The 21,725-nt window shown below is 36.0% G+C and overlaps 1 protein-coding gene across 1 annotated transcript in view; it reads left to right on the top strand.

Moving 5' to 3' along the window:
* The window catches only part of LOC149411310 (gamma-tubulin complex component 3 homolog), a 37,600-nt gene that overhangs the window by 5,371 nt on the left and 10,504 nt on the right, over nt 1–21,725 (top strand). Inside the window, exons 4-10 of the mRNA XM_089647513.1 lie at nt 22–181; nt 406–627; nt 10,180–10,262; nt 12,059–12,176; nt 18,051–18,182; nt 19,350–19,440; nt 19,784–19,935. Coding sequence (XP_089503639.1) covers nt 22–181; nt 406–627; nt 10,180–10,262; nt 12,059–12,176; nt 18,051–18,182; nt 19,350–19,440; nt 19,784–19,935 — 958 coding nt within the window. The remainder of the gene's footprint in view (nt 1–21; nt 182–405; nt 628–10,179; nt 10,263–12,058; nt 12,177–18,050; nt 18,183–19,349; nt 19,441–19,783; nt 19,936–21,725) is intronic.

Raw genomic sequence — 21,725 nt, 5'->3', positions numbered from 1 at the left:
GATGTTTAATCTGTCTTTCAGTCCCAACACATGCTGAAGAAGCGGGTGGCGGTCCTGGAGCTGCTGTGGGCTCTGGCGGGGGCCTCTGTAGTGCCCCCGAGCGTGGGGCGCTCCGGTGAGAGTGCAGTACTCGCTCCCTCTAATTGGACCTCCACACCCCCTTTACCCCGCACCCCGTCGTGTATGTATTAAACTTTATATATGTTTACCTGCTACCAGAATTTAATATTCCAAGATTGAGGGTAACCGTTTCGGTTTCTCAAAATAAATAATTTAAAAATATTAATGTAATATTATAAGAAAAAAAAAACGGTTAGGTTTGTTGCGGGTGTAATTAATGATGATGATGATTATAAATAAGCCGATTCCATCTATGGGGAAATATAATGTGTGTTTGTTCGTTAGCCACGGAATCTGTGGTATCCGCCGAACCTGGAGAAAGAGACGCCGTGCAGGCCGCTCTGTACTCGGCGCTGGGCGTGGGGGTCGCTAGTGGCGGCGGGGAGCCCCGGGGACAGGAGCCCCTCCGGGGGCGCGCCCTGCTCGGGGCCCGGGTGGCGGAACTGGGCCACCTGCACAACAACATCACGAGATACATGGACCCTTCGTCTGGATGTATGCCCATAGGTGAGACCTATTTATTCTAAATTTTTTTATTGTAAAACATTAATATATAATTTATCCTGAATTTTATACTAACCTATTCATCAGTGGCTTGCGTTTCTCTATGACCTAAGATAGACTGCGGTCTTTTCTATTGTATTTGTTTATCATTGAATATTTTGGAGTTTGCGTTTTTTATTTTTATCTTCTGTAAATGGTTGTGATCAAGTCAATGCATGAAAAGTATGACTTCAGTGGGCATATTTGCAATCCTGATGTTCTGAAATGAATTACGATTTATGTCTCCGATAACTTCACCAGAGCTAGGCACCGCAGGCTTTTTATTTTTCCAAGAGGCAGGACCAACCTACCGATGATCATGCTTTTTACTACACTCCTAAACTACCTTTCTTCTGAGGTTGACATTTTTCAACTGCAGTGACTTCAAGATTGCAATAAATAAACTACTTTATTAAATATTTTTTAAAGATCTTGGTTCTTTTTAAAAATAAATAAGTCATACAGGAATAAAACGTGCCCATTGCTGGAAAAACTGGGCAAAATGTGTTTATTGCATCCGAAACAGGGCCAAAATATTTGTATATCCGGGATTATCTAAAACTCTCAATAAAAACTCTGGCTTCAACAAAACACTTTGGAGTTTATTGTGATAGATTTACAATAAGCTCTGATATCCTAATTAGCAGAATGTTGGAATAATCTGGACCCCGACCTTGAGGTCGCTACCTTATTTGTCGTCCCATTTTTCTCAACAGCTAACGCCATCTACGGCTAACCTAATATACTAATCTAGTGCCATCTATAGTCAGCTCATATACTAATATCACAGTCTGTCTGTTCAGATAGAGAAACAATACATTACGTTCAACAGATGACGTTGTTTTTCAAAAACAGCATGTTTATCTAACAGATAAGCTGTTTTTGAAAAAAAGTTCTACCTGTTACAGGTGACATCTATATAATATAAGTATATAAAAACACACGCGTATTTGAATGCAAAGTTGTGACAAAATTTCAAAGCAATCAGTGGAGAACTTTTGGAGATTTAAGATTTTGAACAAACAAATATTTACATTTTTATTTTTATTTAATTTTCGGGAAATTGACAGCTTTCATTTATTTCAGTTTGTACATAAGTATTATATAGCCAAAATAAAACCAATTATGGATCATTATGCTGTCTATTATTCCAAAATAGGTGAATTAAATTTGTAAGAAAGGAATATGAATTAAAAAATTTATACAAAACAAAAGATTATATAAAACGAAACATTACAAAACAAAACATTTATAGCCATGGAGAAAGTTTGTAGATATAAATCAAATCATAATGGAAATATAAACAATAGAGACATAACATTATTCACAAACCATCAGAGAAATAGTCTTTTATGGACCTCTTGTGTTTGGTAAGTTCGCAACTGAAAATATCCTCCTTGGATAATACGCTATTGTAATTATTGCATATTCTGTTCAAGCAAGAATTCTGCTTAGAGTTCGTTTTGCATGAACAGGACAGAAGAGCGTTTATTATATTATATAATATATATATATATATATTTTTTTAAAAATATATTTCTTTTATAAAAAAACATAAATATGTTATACTAAAAAAACTAATTACAGTAAAAATGTTTTCTTTTTAACATAACTACCCAATTCAATAGAGAATAACGTTTCTCGTGTTTGAGTTGGGGAGTAGTGCCATTACAATATACATAGGGTAAAGAAAAGAAAGAAAGTTTTTATTTTTATAAAGTAAGAAATAAACAAAATGTATAGATAATGAAAATAGACTAAAACAGCAGTTACTAAATTAGATACACGGTAAATGTAAATAAATTTAAGAATATATTTATTTACATTTAACATTAATTTAAGAATAGTAGTTGTTCGAAAAACGAACAGGGGTTGGAATAGCCGCCCTTTACAGGGCTATTCCACACAGATAAAGTATAAATTAATTATATAGCTTGTGACAGGCGATGCGAGAACACAATGCATAACGTTAATTCACAATCAACTTACCGGGAGGAGATGGTGAAATCTGCATAGTGAGCATCATCTGTCAGCACTGGAACGTTTAGCGTGGTTGGTAGCACTCGTTATTTTAGATTAAATTGCGATAAAAAATACGTAAGATAATTATTTCGATAAGGAACCGGCAATGTTGTTATGACGGGACGAACGGTTTTTGTGCGACTGCTCGGCCCACGGCCTCCGTGGATCCAGCTGACATGTGCGAAATTTAAACTATACAGTTCAAATTCTGACGATACGATTGGTTAGTACACGGCCTGTCAAAAGCAATTGGCGTTACGGAACATTCCGCCCACCAAAATACAACAACGTGTATTTTAAAGAAAATTTAGAAACAAAACGGGCAATGCTGTGGAACGTTGCGTGAACGAAGAAATAGTGAAAAGAGAGAAGAAAAAGAAAAAATATATATATTAATAATAATAATGAAAATGATAAGAAAGAATGCGCCGCGGAAGCGAAGATGATTAGTCACATTGACTAGGCAATGGACATAATTTGGTTAATGTAGAGCGATGTAGAGCGTCTATCACAAGAGAAGTAAGCTTAGATTCGCGAGGAAGTAGGGCAGGATGTTTATACTCGAATTCGAGCCCAGATCGAGATAACCTGCCACCCACCCTGAGCACACCGTGGTCGTCAATGAAGGGATTAAGCTTCCGCATTTGTTTCGACATAAGGTTGCCCTCTTTCAAGCGCGTGATATCATCATTAAAATGTACATGTTGAGTGCGTTTAACTACTGTCAAAAGTGAAGTGTGAATTTCGGCACGGTTTAATGAAAGATACAAACGACGAGATTCTTTATTCTGTAGGTTGTAGATGAATCTAAGACAGTAACCGAAAATGCGTTGGATCTTCTGAATCGAAGAAAATTTAATTAGTAATAGGTCCACCAGATTTTCGTCCTGTTGGACAAATAACGATCGAACTCGTTCCTCAGAGTGAAGTTCAATTTCGTCGACATTGCCATCGAAAGACGGCCAAGAATCGAATGACTGGATCCGCCACGAAGGCCCCGCCCACCATAACGTGTGATCGATCAGATCGGCTGGGGATTGACCACAAGAAGCGACATCCGCTGGATTATCTCCAGATGACACGTGATGCCAGGAAGTCCTGTCGAGAGCATCTTGAATGTGACTGACACGGTTAGCCACGAAAGTCTTCCAGCGACACGAAAGAGAACGTAACCAGGCGAGCACGATGGTTGAATCCGACCACGCAAAGGTATTGGAGATCGGAAGTAATGGTACGTATAAATCTTTGACGAATTTTAATAGATCTGCTAGAAGAACTGCCGCACACAGTTCAAGGCGAGGCAATGAAATCTTTTTTGTGGGGGCGACTCGAGACTTGGCGCAAACCAAATATATTTGGACTTTATCGTCAACATCCATGATTCGCAAGTAAACTACCGCGCCATATCCAAATTCCGAACTATCTGAGAAGTCATGAAGTTGACATGACTCCATGTGAGGGAATGACACCCATCGAGGGATTTTGAACGACTTCAAGAGCGGTAATTGTTTAGTATAACGATCCCATTGACGAACAATGTCAACAGAGGGGGTGTCATCCCACCCAACCTTTAAAACCCACAACTTTGGTATTAGAGATTTGGCGAAAAACGTCAAAGGGCATAGAAAAACGAGAGGGTCAAAAACCCGAGCGACTTCACTGAGGATAGTGCGTTTAGTAAACTCGCGATCGAGGCATAAGACTTCGAATGAAAATGTATCATGTCGTGGCTCCCACTTTAATCCCAATACCTTGAGAATGTGAGAGTTATCAACATCCATGGACACCAAGTCATTGAGGCAGTATTCCGGAGGCAGATCGGCGAGTAATTCTGGTTTGTTACTAGCCCACTTCAGCAATTCGAATTGACCTCGTTTGAACAGCTCGATAACTTCGGTTTTCGTTTGTTGAGCTTGTTCCAAGCTGTTACAACCGGTGACGATGTCATCTATGTAAATATCCGAAGTTAGCACACGACGCGCTAGCAGTAAATCATAACCTTCATATTTGGTCAACTGTTTGACAGTACGACAGGCTAAAAATGGGGCGGAGGAGATACCATAGGTTACAGTGTTTAGTTGGTACTCTTGGGTGGGTTCCGACGAATGAAAACGCCAAAATATTCTTTGGAAAGCACGATCTGGTTCTTGAACCAATATTTGGCGATACATTTGTCGTACATCAACAGTAAACACCACCGATGGTATACGAAATTTTAGCAAAAGCTCCAGCAGGTTCTTTTGAAGCTTTGGACCGATAAGCAAGGTATCATTTAACGAGGATCCGTTCACATCCGTCGCTGAGGCGTCGAAAACCACTCTTAACTTAGTGCTAGCGCTGCCTGGACGAAGATTGCAATGATGAGGTATGTGATACTTTCCCTTGTGCAAATCTTTTCCAGGAACACGAGTCATGGGACCACTGTGTAAATAATCAGTCATGAAAGCAGAATATTGTTCACGTAAGGTTGGATTTGCTATGAGTTTGCGCTCGAGGGAATGGAATCTACGTAAAGCGATCTCACGCGACCCTGGAAAAGAGATATCCCTTCCCCTTTCTCGGAAAGGCAAGGATACGATGTATCTTCCCGAAGTGTCCCGTGAGTGGTCAGTGTAGTACATTTGTTCACAAAGTTGTTCCTCAGGAGTGAGGTGTGAAGACTGGGGAATGGTGTCTAACTCCCACAGTGGCTGGACCTCTTCGTGGAGCCGGTCTTCGTTAGTAACGATGAAAGAATTCGTTTCATGAGCAGTGTTCGAACCAACTGAACCTAGAAGAAGCCAACCAAATGCAGAATTGAAAGCTGATGGCTGACGTGGACCACCATTCAAATTACCAGGTCTCAGAAGAGAAGAGAAAACCTCAGCACCCAAAAGAAGATCAATCGGTCCCGGTTTGTGACAGTCAGGATCGGCAAGAGGCAAGTCTCTCAACTGATGCCACGATGACTTATCTAGACGAACAGTTGGCATGTTGCCACAGATACTAGGCAGCGTAAGTGCCTTGATGTTGAAGAGAACCCGTCCCTTAACACCGATCTCTAATTGAATGATTCCTGACGTGGTTGCGGAAGATTGGCCTAAGCCGCTAACTCTCTGAGAACTGGCTTGACGAGGGATGCCTACAAGCTCCGCAGCACGATCGGTGATGAAGTGAGCTTGACTGCCCGAATCGATCAATGCGCGAAAGGTTTGGAAACGGCCGGACGAATCGCGAATGCCAACATTGGCGGTTGACAATAGTACTATGGACTTGTCTCCTAAGTTGGTCAGGACCTGAATTTTAGAGTCGGAAGAAGGCTCCTGGTCCGTAGACGTCGTGGAGTGTTGATACTGATCTTCCAAAGAAGCGTTTTCGTCTCGATGGAGCAAAGTATGATGTTTTTGCTGACATTTTTGACATGTAAACAAAGATTTACAATCTTTAAGATAATGAGAAGAATGAAGACAATTGAAACACCAACGGTGTGATTGAACAAACTGTAGGCGATCCTGAACTGACTTGAGGGCAAATACCTTGCACTTGGAAATGGAGTGGTCTTCCCCGCAACAGGAGCATTTCAGGTAAGTGGTGGAGTTCGAGGACCTATTTGTTTTAGGCTGTCCTTTCTTAAGATCGCAAAGAAGCGCTGAAGTGCGTTTTTTGGCAGCCTGATTAAAGTTCCGTGCAAGAGGTTTGTCAATAGTACTGCTATCGCGAGTCGAAAAATGTAAGTCTCGTACAAGAGCTTCGCATTTGTTATAAAGAAACTCTTTGAGTTTCAAATATGAAGGCAGGTCGGTAGGAGACTGCAGTTGTTCGAATGCGCATCTTGTAGGTGAATCTAATTTCGACAGAATTAAATAACAAAGCACGAAGTCCCAATTATCTATTGGGAGATCCAATTCTTTTAAAATTGTTAAATCCTCATTAAATACATCGAACACGCGACGAAATTCAAAAGGATCGGTAGACGGAAAATTTAAATTTAGCATTTCCCGCCAACACGTAAATGCGAGTTCACGCGCGTTACGATAGCGCGCGATTAATCTTTGATATGCTTCAACGTAGTGAGCTCCTTGTACTGGAAATGTCCGAATTAACCCTAAAGCTTCTCCAGATAAACATGAGAACAAATACTGCATGCGTTCGATGTTGGATAAAGATTTGTTTTCATGAATGAGAGCGTTAAACATGTCGTAAAATTCGGGCCATTGCTTGACATTTCCAGAAAATATTGGAATGTTTATTTTTGGTAATTTAACGTTTGTGCACGCATTCGCGGTTTTACAATCGAGAGACTGACTGGTTAACTCCTGGTAAATTTCCACAATTTGATAATACATCTCGTCAAAGGTTTCGCGAATTTTATCTTCATCAATTTCGTTTGTGTCATCTAAAGCTAATATTTCCGCGTGAGACGTTTCAAATTCAAGAACTATCTTTTCCAGAGTAGTATAATGCGCTAACAGTAAGTTGCACTTAGTTGCATCGTGCAAAGCGCTTTTTGCTATTTCATGTGTCTTGACTAACCTATTATTCGCTAATGTCCGTTTCCGGCGCAATATTTGAATGGCTGGGGCCATGTTGAATAAACACGATTGGAAACGTACCCAAAAACGAAACAAAATAAATGATAATAATTTAATCTATTATAATTATATGCGCGGTAGGTCGTAAATACTCAAGCGCTAGGTACCTACCTAATTACTGTTCGAATTGATTATTATTCAATATTTAAGAAACATTCCACAGCACTATCCGTTTTGGCATAGATAGATTATAATCTTAAAGTTCCCTAGTTTCGGCACCAAAAATGTTCGAAAAACGAACAGGGGTTGGAATAGCCGCCCTTTACAGGGCTATTCCACACAGATAAAGTATAAATTAATTATATAGCTTGTGACAGGCGATGCGAGAACACAATGCATAACGTTAATTCACAATCAACTTACCGGGAGGAGATGGTGAAATCTGCATAGTGAGCATCATCTGTCAGCACTGGAACGTTTAGCGTGGTTGGTAGCACTCGTTATTTTAGATTAAATTGCGATAAAAAATACGTAAGATAATTATTTCGATAAGGAACCGGCAATGTTGTTATGACGGGACGAACGGTTTTTGTGCGACTGCTCGGCCCACGGCCTCCGTGGATCCAGCTGACATGTGCGAAATTTAAACTATACAGTTCAAATTCTGACGATACGATTGGTTAGTACACGGCCTGTCAAAAGCAATTGGCGTTACGGAACAGTAGTAAAATAAAAATAATATTATTGCATTTCGATTAATAAGTAGGTAGTAGGTGGTACATGGAGTTATTTTATTCATTTGGAGTAAACGGAGCTGATAATATTGCAAGCGAAGGTACATAATAAATTGCGACAATAAGCTATTGGTGGTTCGAATGCTGATATAATATTTCAAGAGGATATGGTAAAAAAAGAAAAATATTTTTTTTTTGTTAATTAATGATGAAATTAAATAGTTAATTATCACAGACATAGGAATTAATCAAAGATATTAGAAGAACGAGATATGCTATGTTGGCCGCCGGACCGTAGGCGGAGTACTACCTAATTAGGGTACTTTGAATACTATCGGGACGTGTACGCACAGAAATCTGTTCTATGTATTAGTGCCAACTGAAACGATACGTCCTTAGCGTAAGCGAAGGTGTGCAGTAGTATTGGTGAACAAAACCGGCGACACTGGGCAAAACAATTCTGCACAGTATGAACTGCTCATAGCACATCTCGTTCTTCTAATATCTTTGGAATTAATAGACGAGAAGATAATGGCGAGGGGTAAAATCAACTGTTGAAGAACGAAGGGAGTGAAGCTGACTGTGATTCGTCAATAAATCAATCTGACAGTAAATAGGCATCTCGCATTATAATATCACCATTTACTTCTTAAAAGTAAAATCTGCTTTTGAATGAATAGACATTTTTACATGGGAGCGCAAATTACTCGCCACGTTATGAACAAATTTGCGAAGTCCAAATTCGGCAAAAAAATTCGGTTGTATTTTCAGAGTCGAATATTTCGTTTAAGTATTTAGTTAAGACACTTTTATAAATGTTCATAATTTACTTCCCAGCAACCAACCAGCTTTGTGTTTCGCGTCCAGACGTTTCTCGATGTGATAGTAACAACTGATTCATATTATACGATGTGAATATGCTTAAAATAAAGTAAAATAATGCTTATATATGGAATGTAATACGACAATTGGGTATGTTAATTATTAAGTATGTACTGTTAAAATTTGATCAATTACTACTAATATGTACTTGTAATTAAAAGATACGTAAAAAATTAAATTAAAACTTATAATTATTATTTGGTTCATCAAGAAGTTGTTTTATGTGTAATTTAGGCTTTATAATTTTTTTCAGATTTGATTTTATATGTGAGTGCATTAAAAAATTTTATTCCTTGATAAGTATAATGGTGTTGAGAAGCGCTCATTTTAAATTTAGGGATTTCTAAGTTGCCACATGATCTTATTACACTTACACTTATTTTTGGAAATGTTATTGTAGGATTGAAATGATCTTTGTGAGTTTGTAGCAATGAGTTCTTTTTTAATATATTATTTAGACTGAGAACCCTAAAAGAGTTAAATAACCGTGTTGTTGGAAATATAGATGATTTACGTAGGATGACTTTTAGAATTAACCTCTGTGCCTTTTCTACGGGTAAGAGGTTAGTTTTGAAAGTCCCCCCCACCCAATTATACCATATTGTAGAATAGATTGGGCAAGAGAGAAATAAATAGTTTTAATCACATTATTTGATAGGATGTTTCTCAATCTAATGAATAAGTAAATAAGTTTTCTTACTCTGGTTGCCGTATTTTGGACTTGTTCGTTCCATTTTAAGTGTCTATCTACTATGATACGCAGATACTTTATACTATTTTAAGTGTCTATCTACTATGATACCCAGATACTTTATACTATTTTAAGTGTATAGACACTTAAAATAGTATAAATATCTACTATGATACCCAGATACTTTATACTATTTTAAGTGTCTATCTACTATGATACCCAGATACTTTATATAAATATCTACTATGATACCCAGATACTTTATACTATTTTAAGTGTCTATCTACTATGATACCCAGATACTTTATACATTTTTGCATGTTATTGGTAAACAATTTGCATTGCCGCATTCTTTTTTATTTTCACATTGTGATGAATGGATTTTAATGGTAATATTGTTTTCGAAATTTTTTTCCTGTAAAGAGAATGGGATGAAATATGTTTTCTCGGTATTTAGTGAGAGACAATTTAGGTCGAACCATGTTTTGAGTATGTTTATATTGATATTGGCTATCCTCTTTGTTTCCTCCCATGATTTTCCTTTTGTGATAACTACAGTGTCGTCTGCGTAAGATATGATATCTCCAACAATGGGAAGAGTGAACATTTGATTTACATATATAATAAAAAGGATTTGTTTATACATGACTATTTTAATATTGAATCTGTCTACTAGGTCTTGTGGGAGAGGGATTAGTGTCGGCCTTCAGAAATGAGCTCACAGAATACTACAGATCAGCTGCCATACTCCAATCACAGGTGATATTAAACATTTCATTTAATTCTTATATACACATGTACATGTTCCTTAAATAAATAAAATCAGCTATGTTTTATGATCGGTTTTCAGTCTTTTCCCAAACATGGGTTCTTTTTTCGCTCGTGATGGGGGAATTCTCAGAATTCCCAAGGTTTCTTAAACCTTAACCCTTCATTTATAAGGTTGGGTTTTTTCAAAGTTTGTCACATTTGATTGACAGTAAAATTGAATGTATTAATTAGAATTTAAATACTAATAATGTGAATGTATTAATTAGAATTTTGAAAGTTCCCATTAAATTGCTGATTCTTGGCCATTTTCAACCTGCAATCACGTTCCGATTTGTGTAATTTGGTTTGTTTTAAAGTTTGTCACATTTGATTGTCACAATGCTTTAATTAGAATTTTGAAAAGTTCCAATTAAATTGCTGATTCTTGGCCATTTTCAACCTGCAATCACGTTCCGATTTGTGTAATTTGGTTTGTTTTAAAGTTTGTCACATTTGATTGTCACAATGCTTTAATTAGAATTTTGAAAAGTTCCAATTAAATTGCTGATTCTTGGCCATTTTCAACCTGCAATCACGTTCCGATTTGTGTAATTTGGTTTGTTTTAAAGTTTGTCACATTTGATTGTCACAATGCTTTAATTAGAATTTTGAAAAGTTCCAATTAAATTGCTGATTCTTGGCCATTTTCAACCTGCAATCACGTTCCGATTTGTGTAATTTGGTTTGTTTTAAAGTTTGTCACATTTGATTGTCACAATGCTTTAATTAGAATTTTGAAAAGTTCCAATTAAATTGCTGATTCTTGGCCATTTTCAACCTGCAATCACGTTCCGATTTGTGTAATTTGGTTTGTTTTAAAGTTTGTCACATTTGATTGTCACAATGCTTTAATTAGAATTTTGAAAAGTTCCAATTAAATTGCTGATTCTTGGCCATTTTCAACCTGCAATCACGTTCCGATTTGTGTAATTTGGTTTGTTTTAAAGTTTGTCACATTTGATTGTCACAATGCTTTAATTAGAATTTTGAAAAGTTCCAATTAAATTGCTGATTCTTGGCCATTTTCAACCTGCAATCACGTTCCGATTTGTGTAATTTGGTTTGTTTTAAAGTTTGTCACATTTGATTGTCACAATGCTTTAATTAGAATTTTGAAAAGTTCCAATTAAATTGCTGATTCTTGGCCATTTTCAACCTGCAATCACATTCTGATTTGTAGTTGTAAATCATAACGGTCATGCTTTGGATATTTAGTTACATATATTTAGACACGTTTACAAATATTTTATAATTTACTCACCGCCGTAAAAACAAATAAGTGAAATAAATATACTTAAGAGAAAGCCTTGCGCAGAAAAGTCCCTTGATAAACTGACTTTTCTGCTTAAACCTAATGTAAGGTTTTAAGGCGAACTTTACTTTTCTGCACAGGATCTGATTTTTTCGATGTGCATTCATTGGAGGTTAAAGTACGAATGATGTCACAGTTTATTTAAGACAACTTCAACCTTCTTGGTGTCAAAAAGATTGTCACGTAGTTTGCCTTCAGCTCGCTGAAATGATACCCATATTTTGCGTTAGGGCATGTCTATGTCTTCTTTGGTCTGTGTTCGGGAACTTTCAAATACATATTGAAAATTCTAAATAACTCTAATCATCATATTGTTGACATGATTTCGTGACAACGTTTGGAACAACACAACAAAATTTTGTTATTGGCTACTCTTTATGCAATAGGTGTAGCTCAATTAAATTAATTAATATGTTCAATATTTAATCTTTAGCTGAATAGTTCTGGAGGCGATGCATTAACCCTGAGGCGCCTATCCGTTTGGGCCCTGGAGCCTCTGCACAGGCTCAAGTGGCTTGCCTTCATAGGGCACGCTGGACAGCATAAAAAGGGTGAGTCATTAAGAAACAAATTAATAATTATTATTAACTTTTTCGCCGCTACACGCATCAATTCATGGAAAAATAATTTGTGCCCCCAGCGCTACGCGCATCATATCATGCGTTTCAGGGCCCGTTCCCACTTCCGTTTTCAAATCGGAGGCGGGTCCCGTTTTAAAAACGGATGGCCAATGGCCCTGTTCACACTACCGTTTTAAAAACGGATCCGTTTTAAAAACGGACCATACTCTACGAAAAAAAATAATTGTCGATTCAACAAAAACATGTTATTTGCTCATTCTTCAGTAATGGTGCGCGATGGACGACGATGAAGCTCTTGTTGTCATGTTGTACTTATTAAAAAGAAGGAAATAAGTTAAAAGAAAATTTTGGGTACACCCAATCATAGCCGAATGATTTTCTGTAGGAATTTTCCAAGTGTTAATTGGTGAGTTGAGAAGTGATGAACTAAAGTTCTTTAATTATTTTAGAATAATAATGATTGGATTATTTATATAGCGCCGTTTTCACCATGAAAAATCACCTCAAGGGCGCTTAATGGCTTAAGAGAATGTCTATCCCTTCCTTTAACCATCTACTGGAATGAGTTTCAGAGAGCTTAACATATCAAAATACAAAATTGAGGAAGTGCATTTGTCCTAAAGAAAGGCTATCGATATTTTAAAGTAAGAAAACAATAACAACTCAAATATTTTTATTATGTGTTTATTTAACTAATACGCTCTTCCGTGCATCTCATTAAAGCTTTAAAATTTAAAAAAAGTAAACTTAAAAAAATAAAAATAAAAATTTTGATGTACAAAAGTTGTGTACACCAAGTGTTTTGTTTTTATTTAGTTAAAGATAAAATATTACCATACTCTTTCTTCGACCAGTGGTATTAAATTTTCGGGATTTATTTCCTTATCCATTATTGTAGTTTTGATTTATTTACTTAACAAAATAACCAAATACAAGCACGCAGCGTGCCTGCTTCCTTGCGACAGGGAGCGGGCGGGGAGGGGTCGGGGTTTGGCGGGGACTCTGCCGGAACGACTGGACGACAAGTGTGAACAGCTCCATACAACACTATGAGCGAGCGTGTTCCGACACGATTTGAAAACGGACGCGCTGCGTAGGCGAGCCATCCGACAAAAAATGTCGGATCCGTTTTCAAATCGTGTCGGACAAGTGTGAACAGCTCCATACATCCACTACAGCCACTAGGGCATCCGTTTTTAAAACGGGACCCGCCTCCGATTTGAAAACGGAAGTGGGAACGGGCCCTCACTTTAGCGGCTTGATACTATGTAAATACGCGACGAATTTAGCAGATAACTGAACCAAAAAATAGTTAAATCCTTTTTCTTACTGACATCTGGCGTTTGCTGGTTAAATTATAATAAATTGTTTACATAAAACATTTTGAAAGCGACGATTCGTTAAATCTTCATTCAGTCATTTGAATGTCGCACCGCTGAACCGTTGTGTCATCCATAGTATTTCTTAGGTGATCTAATCTGCTTTGATGGACTTATGCGTCGATGTAAAATATTGACCGATTTCTATTTTGCGAATCTTTTTAAGTAATTTATTTTTCTGTGGTACATTAGTTTGTTTGTGAACTTAAGTGACATATTTTAAAAATAATTATTTTACTCAAGACTTTTTGACTGACTTTCTTTTGTGATTTTATTTCTAAATTTTGTGGACAACCTAAATTTTAATATATCTGTCTATATTTATAGGCTTACCGTTTATATATCAAAATTGAACTCCCTTAAAAATGGCAAACCGCAGTACATTTTTTTTGCACTGTTAATGTTAATGACTAGAAACCGACATCTTATTATCGAAGAACACTGGTCCACTGACCCATTGCTCGCTAGTACAATTTTCGGAAAAACCATGTCTAGGGATCGTTACGAAATTATATTTCGAATGTTACACTTCTCAAACCCCGACACACAAATTCCTGGTGACCGACTTTACAAAATTAAAATCCTAACTGACCATACCCGAAAATTGTTCAAAAAAACTTTGATACCTTATGAAAAATTATGCATCGATGAGAGCATAATTGTTTTCAAAGGGCATTTAATTTTCAAACAATATATACCATCCAAACGTCACCGGTTTGGAATTAAAATGTTTGTATTGTGTGACGTGAAGACGGGTTTTATATTAGACTTCATTATTTATTGTGGCGAAGGGACTGACATAACTGACTCTGAATGTCTCGGGGTTTCGGGGGCTGTAGTAACGACACTACTTCAAGATTATTTAAATAAAGGACATAATATTTTTATTGATAATTGGTACAGTAGCCCTCAACTATATGATTTTCTCCATACGAACAAAACCAATGCATGTGGTACGGTGCTGAAGACACGAAAAGGCATGGCAAAATTTAATAAACTTAAAAAGGGTGAAATGAAAGCACCACATCGTGGGCCTCTGTTGGCTTTAAAGTGGTGCGATAAAAGAGAAGTTCACATGCTAACAACCTTATATGACGACTCCATGGACATGACGGGAAAAGTTGATTGGAAAACTCGTCAACCAATTATGAAACCCAAGTGCGTTCTAGACTATAATAAGTGTATGGGTTCTGTTGACAAAGTGGACTTAATGTTAAGTAGTATTAATTGCCTGCGAAAAACAATTAAGTGGTATAAAAAAGTGGCCTTCCATATTATTGATCTATATTTATTGAACTCTCATATAGATTTTAAATCAATTACAAATATAAATGTTAGTTTAGCAGATTTCCAATTAGCCGTAATACGACAGTTGTTGCAAAAATATCATAAAACTTCCCAATCTGAGCCTCATTCTCGCTCTTCACGCGATTTACCTCTGAGACTAACTACTAAGGCATTAGCAAAACATATGCCCCACCCAATAAAGGGAAATAATACTCAAAAACTTCACAGAGCCTGCCGAGTGTGCGCCATTTCTAAAAAAAGGATAATGTCCCAGTATAAATGCCCAGAGTGTGATGTGACATTGTGTGTGTGGCCATGTTTTAGATACTACCACGAAAAACAAAACTTATAAATATTTCTCCTCGTGTTAACTTTTTATTAAAACTTTATTTGTTAGTAGATATAATATTAAAAATAATTGTGTTTTGATGATATCGGCGCAGTGGTCCAAATCCCATCAGACCGGGTAAGTAACTACTATAAACAATATAGAAGTGTACATGCGTATGGCGACAGTTCTTGTTGATTTCTTGTGATGGGTCACTGTTTATGATATTCTATCTGTATCCTGCGGTTTATTGTTTATTTATGTGTTTCAACAAACTTCAACAGCATTAATAAAGCTTTTAAGATAAGTAAATCATAAATCTGTCAAGAAATAAGAGATTTATAGCTGTTTAAAGTGGTAGGTTTTGATTTTCAAAGTGAGTACCGCGTATGAGTGTAATTTTCGGTACATTTGATCGCGGTGAAAAGGTTAAACTAGCTGACGTGAACCCGGCGTTGCTCGACTTTTCTCTACTTTCCATAAATATACTATCAATGTATTAAATATATAAACCTTCGGGAATAAATTTTCTGAATGATAGTGAAAACCCTATCAAACTCCATTACATAGTTTAAAAGAACTAAGCACTCAAACAGAAAGATGTGGATAGTGACTTTGTTTTATACTATTTAGCTATAGTTAACCCATTGGCCTCAAACGACGCCGTCCCGGCGTGTGTACGGCGATGTGTCTTAAAATCAAACGACGCCGTCCCGGCGGGTCTGATGTCTGTCGGCTTAAAAACGAAAAAGGGATACATTATTGACATCTGTGTTTAAAATTTTAAATGCCAATTGCTCTGTAGATAATTAAGCATTTATTTCGTAGTAATTAGCAGGACTCCGTTTATACAATTTTTTCCGGGTATTTACGATTGAAATTTTGTTATATTTCAGCTTCATTGATTTTTTTCAAAATGGCGTGTGGTTCGGGAATTGACAAGTTTGTTCGTAAAACGCACGGTGGGCGGCTAACAAGAGCCCAAATGGCAAAAAATATATATTGTGGTAATAAGTATGATTAATGTACAACTTTTCTTAATCCAATTATAAAAAATGAAGAAAAAAAATTGGTTTTTGAAAAAAAAAAATTTTCATATCCTCTTTAATCATATTATTATTTTTTTCTAAACAATGCATACATTTTTTACATACCTTGATTCAATGCGCAAGTAAATTAAAAAAGATTGTTTCGTTTGCATGTTTAGTTTAAAAGTTATGTAAGATTTAGTACACCACTGCACTTAAAACTTTTGGTACAAAATTAATTCGGATGTGAAGGACAATTTTTTAGCCAAACAATTCGGATGCCAATGGGTTAAATATGGTTTACCTCTGTGTAGTTGCTGTTTATTACAATAAACTAATAGATAGCTGACTTTATTTTCATTTTTCAGTGATAAAGTAATGTTTTTTTATGCACAGCACAAAGGATAACACATTATTATAAGCAATAATTACTAGCCTGAATATAATAAGCAGTAATTGCTGATTGAAGTACTAGTACATATTAATTTATTTGGCGGGTTGGGAATAAGCCGACGTAGCCCAGTGGTCTAGAGTACCTGACCGGACATCAGAAGGTGCAGGTTCGATTCCCGTCGGAGGCATTTATTTTTACTCGGGAGATATATTCAATTTGTATGGATATTTCAGGCGAGTAATTATTGCTTAAAATATATTAATAATATGTTATTAATATAACTCATTTATCTACAGATCCAAACATTCATTTAACTTAAATTATTACTATATTGACATTTTTAACTTGACTTTACGCGACATTAAACAAAACTCAATAATCAACATAACTCAAACTAGACCTTCAATCCCTATATATTCCCGTCCTTTGCCTCTTAATCCTAATCCTATGTTTCCTCCTCCTACCCTCCCCCCTTTATTATCATATTTTCTAACTAAACAAGTAATTAATTTAAGCGAACATCTCTATGACATTGTACACCTTACCATTAACTATTCGTCAGTGGAAAGTTCATAATTGGCATAAATAATTATGTTATTATTGTATTGTTGTATAGTTACAGATTTGCTGTGAACTTTTCCTAAAATAAATAAAAAAATATAATATATGTAAGTGTTATATTTTATTTTCGTCTATGGAGACTCAACATTTGATGTAAACAAATGCGTCGAGACATTCTCGTCACGGAGACTTCAGAAGTCAGTAATTTTTATGATTAATCCACAAGAAAGATGCGGTAGAGCTTAGTTTAGGACATTTTATCATGAACATATTAATATGTATGTACAAAAGCGTTAACTAAAAAGTGTTTTTATCAAAACGAGTAAACAATACAAATCCTGTCAGCAATAAAGTCATCGATCTATTAACCAATAGGAGCCGGCAAGAATATTCAATAAATAAAAATACATTTTTGTTAAGACCAACTTGTAGACAATACCATACTTGATAAATTTTAATTTTTGTGTTCAACAAACCCAGTAGAAGTAATATCAGTAACAATAGAAGTATAAGGTCGACACTGCAATTGCAGTGCTTTGTGATGTGCGAGGGCACAATTCTTCAACACTGCAAATGCAGGGCTCCAGCTCCTGGGGGTTAAAACTTTTATGACCTTAAACTATATCAAGGATTGCACCGTAGACAACACATTAGCTACGGAGCTTTGAAATAGCCGGTAAAAATAACTGGTAAAAAAAGCAAAATCCCTTATTGTTTTTTTCCATAGTTTAAAATTGTTTGATAAGGAAAATGAGTGTTGTAATTCGGCAGTAATTACTAATATGCCTATAAAAATTAGGAAAAAAATCTAATATGTAAAACATAACATATTATTACATGTTATTATTTGTATTTACTTTATTATAGGTGGAGAACTAGCAACCTGCGTTCACAAATTCCTATGGCACGGAGACCCCCGGGTGACTTCTCTAGTGCATCAGTTACTCGCCACAGTTTGCTACCCGCTCTACGTGATGCTGTGTAGATGGCTGCTAGATGGTAACACCTTCAACATATTCAAATACTCATCATCTTGTGATTCATTTTTGGGTTACTATGCCGTGTTGCGCTTGCTCCTTCTTTAGCCTACGCTTCGGACACCATTACGGTCTGAGCAAGTGAAATCGTGTTGCAAGCGTTAATCCTTTTAATGGGTTATCTGCGTAAAGTTTTGGTGTAACTGTCTAATACCTGATAGCAAAACTATTAAGGTGCGTTTAATTAGGAGCGCTATATGCATTTTGGTCCTTCACAGTACTTAAGTACAAATCCAAAGAAATGGCCGGTTTCAATCTCAGCTTATCTTCTTCCCCTTGCTCTATTCGGGTCGTGGACCCATCGCCTCGACAAGGCGCTTCCAGGCATCTTTGTCCTATACTACTTCAGCGGTCTCCATTCAAAGTAGACCCAGCCCTGAAGTTGGTTCTCGCAACTTTGCCTGGAGACCCACTGGTATTGGGGTTAGATTTTAAGCCCATCACAGATCGAAGAGCTTCTTTTTCAATCCCTGTATCTCCTGCCACTCCTTATTTCCGAAAATCTTATTTCGCCTGCTTGTTGAACCCTAGAGCATATTCTCAAATACGTAATCTAGAATCTCCTTCATAGGTAAACTTGTATTCATTCAAACTTCTACTATGATTACTTTACAAAAAATCACATACTGTATATAAAGCAGACAATTTATTTGGTGTTAAATTTGAAATTCCTTTTCCCTTTAGAATTTCAAGGTTACCACAGCTATTCTCAGCTTGCAACTTCATTGCCATCGATAACTGTAATATAAAGCTTTGAAATATCCATTTAACTGTCAAAAAATTAGAGAATATTGTTTATTTATTGTTTTTGTGTTTAATTCGTAGAACTCCATTTAATTTTTTTTATAAATTTAATTTAGATTAAATTTGATAATATTATTATTAAGTTCTGCAAGTGTTTTAGTTTTTTATTATTGTGACAGCTGTTTCGGCTTACAAGGTTTGAAAATGGCCTTGTAAGCCGAAACAGCTGTCACAATAATAAAAAACTAAAACACTTGCAGAACTTAATAATAATATTATCAAATTTAATCTAAATTAAATTTATTAAAAAAAAAAAAAAAGTACATTTAGGGTTTCAAATTTTTCATTTGGGATTCAGAATTAACCAACTAATTTTTGTTTGCAGGAGAAATAGATGATCCCCACAATGAGTTCTTCATCGAAGGAAGGACTAGCGTATCCATCGAAAGACTTTGGCATGACAAGTATAGAGTCAGGTAATAAGAGTTCATTATCTACATAGAAAACACAAGTACAGAATAAAGAACACAAGAAATGCGATGAGGACGTGTTTCATTATCCAGAAGAAAGAGGATTCTCCGCTTAAATTTCATATTCAGAACTTTGTTTCATCATAATCATGAGGTTCAACTAGGATGGCGATATACAATGTCAAGCAAGTGTAATAGAAACAGAGCACATGCTAAATGGGCTAGAACCAAAAGGTACAAAATCAGTGGTGACATCGGTTTCCGTTTCTAGTGTATACATTTATATATATATATATATATATATATTGATTTTAAGGATATGATCTACTTTTTTGTATTGTGTCCCCAGGGAAGCAATGAGGCCAGCCTTTATCAGCGCGGAGCAGGCGCAGCATCTCCTGGCGGCTGGCAAGTCCATCACCTTCCTTAGGGAAGTGTGCGGGGAGCAGGGACCCCTGGCCGAGAGGGACCACCTCAAGAGGGTGCTTGATGACAGCAGCGGTGAGTGCTGACTTCATTGAATAGTTCAGTTTGGTTTGTAGCCCGAAAATACCTGAAAAACCCTTGACTCTGTGTAGAAACCTAAGGTTCGTTTGACATTCCCCTAACTTGACGGAATGAAATCTTTGGAGCATAGACATCGGGTGGGATAGATGGCTTTGTTCTACCGATAGTTCAATTGAAGATACTCTGAAGAGCTAGCATCATTGATTCCTTCGGCACCGATGCACAGTTAGAAATTCCGCCAAACACACAATTAACATTTGTCACATGTGGACAGGTGCTTCTACGACTCCTTATGTTGAACAGATCGGCTGTGGAATGATCTTCTCCTTCTTTTCCCCAAAAAGGCCGTCCACACAACATCACTATTAGGAAAAAAAATTCTGTCATGGACTCCTGTGTGGAGTGTAATAAAATAAAAATAAAACTTCTGTGCCCCCTTTAACCACTCAGAACATTAGAACGTCAATAGACGTAAATATGATAATAGCGATCAAGACATTTTTTTTTTTTTTTTTTTTTTTTTTATTGAATTTTTTTTTTTTATACATACATGGTTACATAAAATATTGAAAAATGTATAAAAAATATTGAAATAAATGTACATAATTAAAAAAAATCCCACGAAGGCGAAGCCTGAGTGTGGGTATTATAAGTATTTTTATCTTATTTCTATGGTTTAAGTGAAGATACAATATTAAATATAAATTTAAGTTATTTTAAAAGAGTTACTGTAGAGATACAATACAAGAAACTAAATCATGTAACATGTAAAAGTTTTAAAATAAGGTAAATACTAGTTTTTGAAGACATCTTAAAAAGTGAATTAGCAGACAAAGCATTACAAACAATAAAATATATCCGCTGTTTTGTATGTATGTGAAATAATAAAAAATAATGTATACATTGATATAAATGTTACAGATAGCTTTGCTAAAACTTAAAAGAAAAAAATATCTAGTTCAGTGTTTTTTAGCCAAGATTTGATGTACTTTTTAAAAGATTGAAGGTTTACACACGTGTCCCTTTTAAAGGTTGTACATAAAGAATTATACATTTTTGGAGCAATAAAACTAATATGCCTTTGGGCCAACCTGGTTTTGCAGTGAGGCACAGCATATTCACAAGCGCCATGTCGTTGGCTGGCACGATTTGAATTTTTAATAAAGTTGTTTGGTCGCGTATAAATAAATTTAAGACATTGAGCACTATAAGTCTGCTTAAGGTCCAAAATTTCAGTTTCTTGGAACAATTGTTTAGAGGGATAGGATTTAGTCTTTTGGTACATTATCTTAAAAATTGATTTTTGTGCAATTTCTAGTGGTTTTACATGATTGTTGAAAGTTCCGCCCCAGCCAATTATTCCATAGGAAAGAGATGAATGAACTAGTGAGTCATAAACTAGTTTCATGGTTTTTATATTTACTACATTACTCATTCTTTTAGAAATATATTTTAGGTATCTCAATTTGTTAACAGTTTTTTCAATATGGCTGGTCCATTTAAGTTGACAATCTATAGTTACACCTAAATACTTAATAAGTTTTCCAGATTTCATCTCCTCACAGTTACAGAATGTGTTTGGGTTACAATTTACGTTATGAAACTTCAAATTAAGATTGGTTTTAGGAGCCGACTTCTGTGTGTTATAGAAAGGAATACAAATAGTTTTATCATAATTTAGGGTAAGTAGGTTTCTATCTAGCCACTCTTTGACAATAGTAATACATTTGTTAGCTTTATTAGTAGTATCTTCCCATGATTTTCCTTGGACTGTTATTGCAGTA

This window comes from Hesperophylax consimilis, chromosome 26 (genome assembly GCF_061612785.1).
Source record: "Hesperophylax consimilis isolate HC1 chromosome 26, BYU_Hcon_1.0, whole genome shotgun sequence".
Lineage (NCBI taxonomy): Eukaryota > Metazoa > Arthropoda > Insecta > Trichoptera > Limnephilidae > Hesperophylax > Hesperophylax consimilis.
The sequence above is the reverse complement of the archived record's forward strand: the minus strand, read 5'-3'. Positions and strand labels throughout refer to the sequence as shown.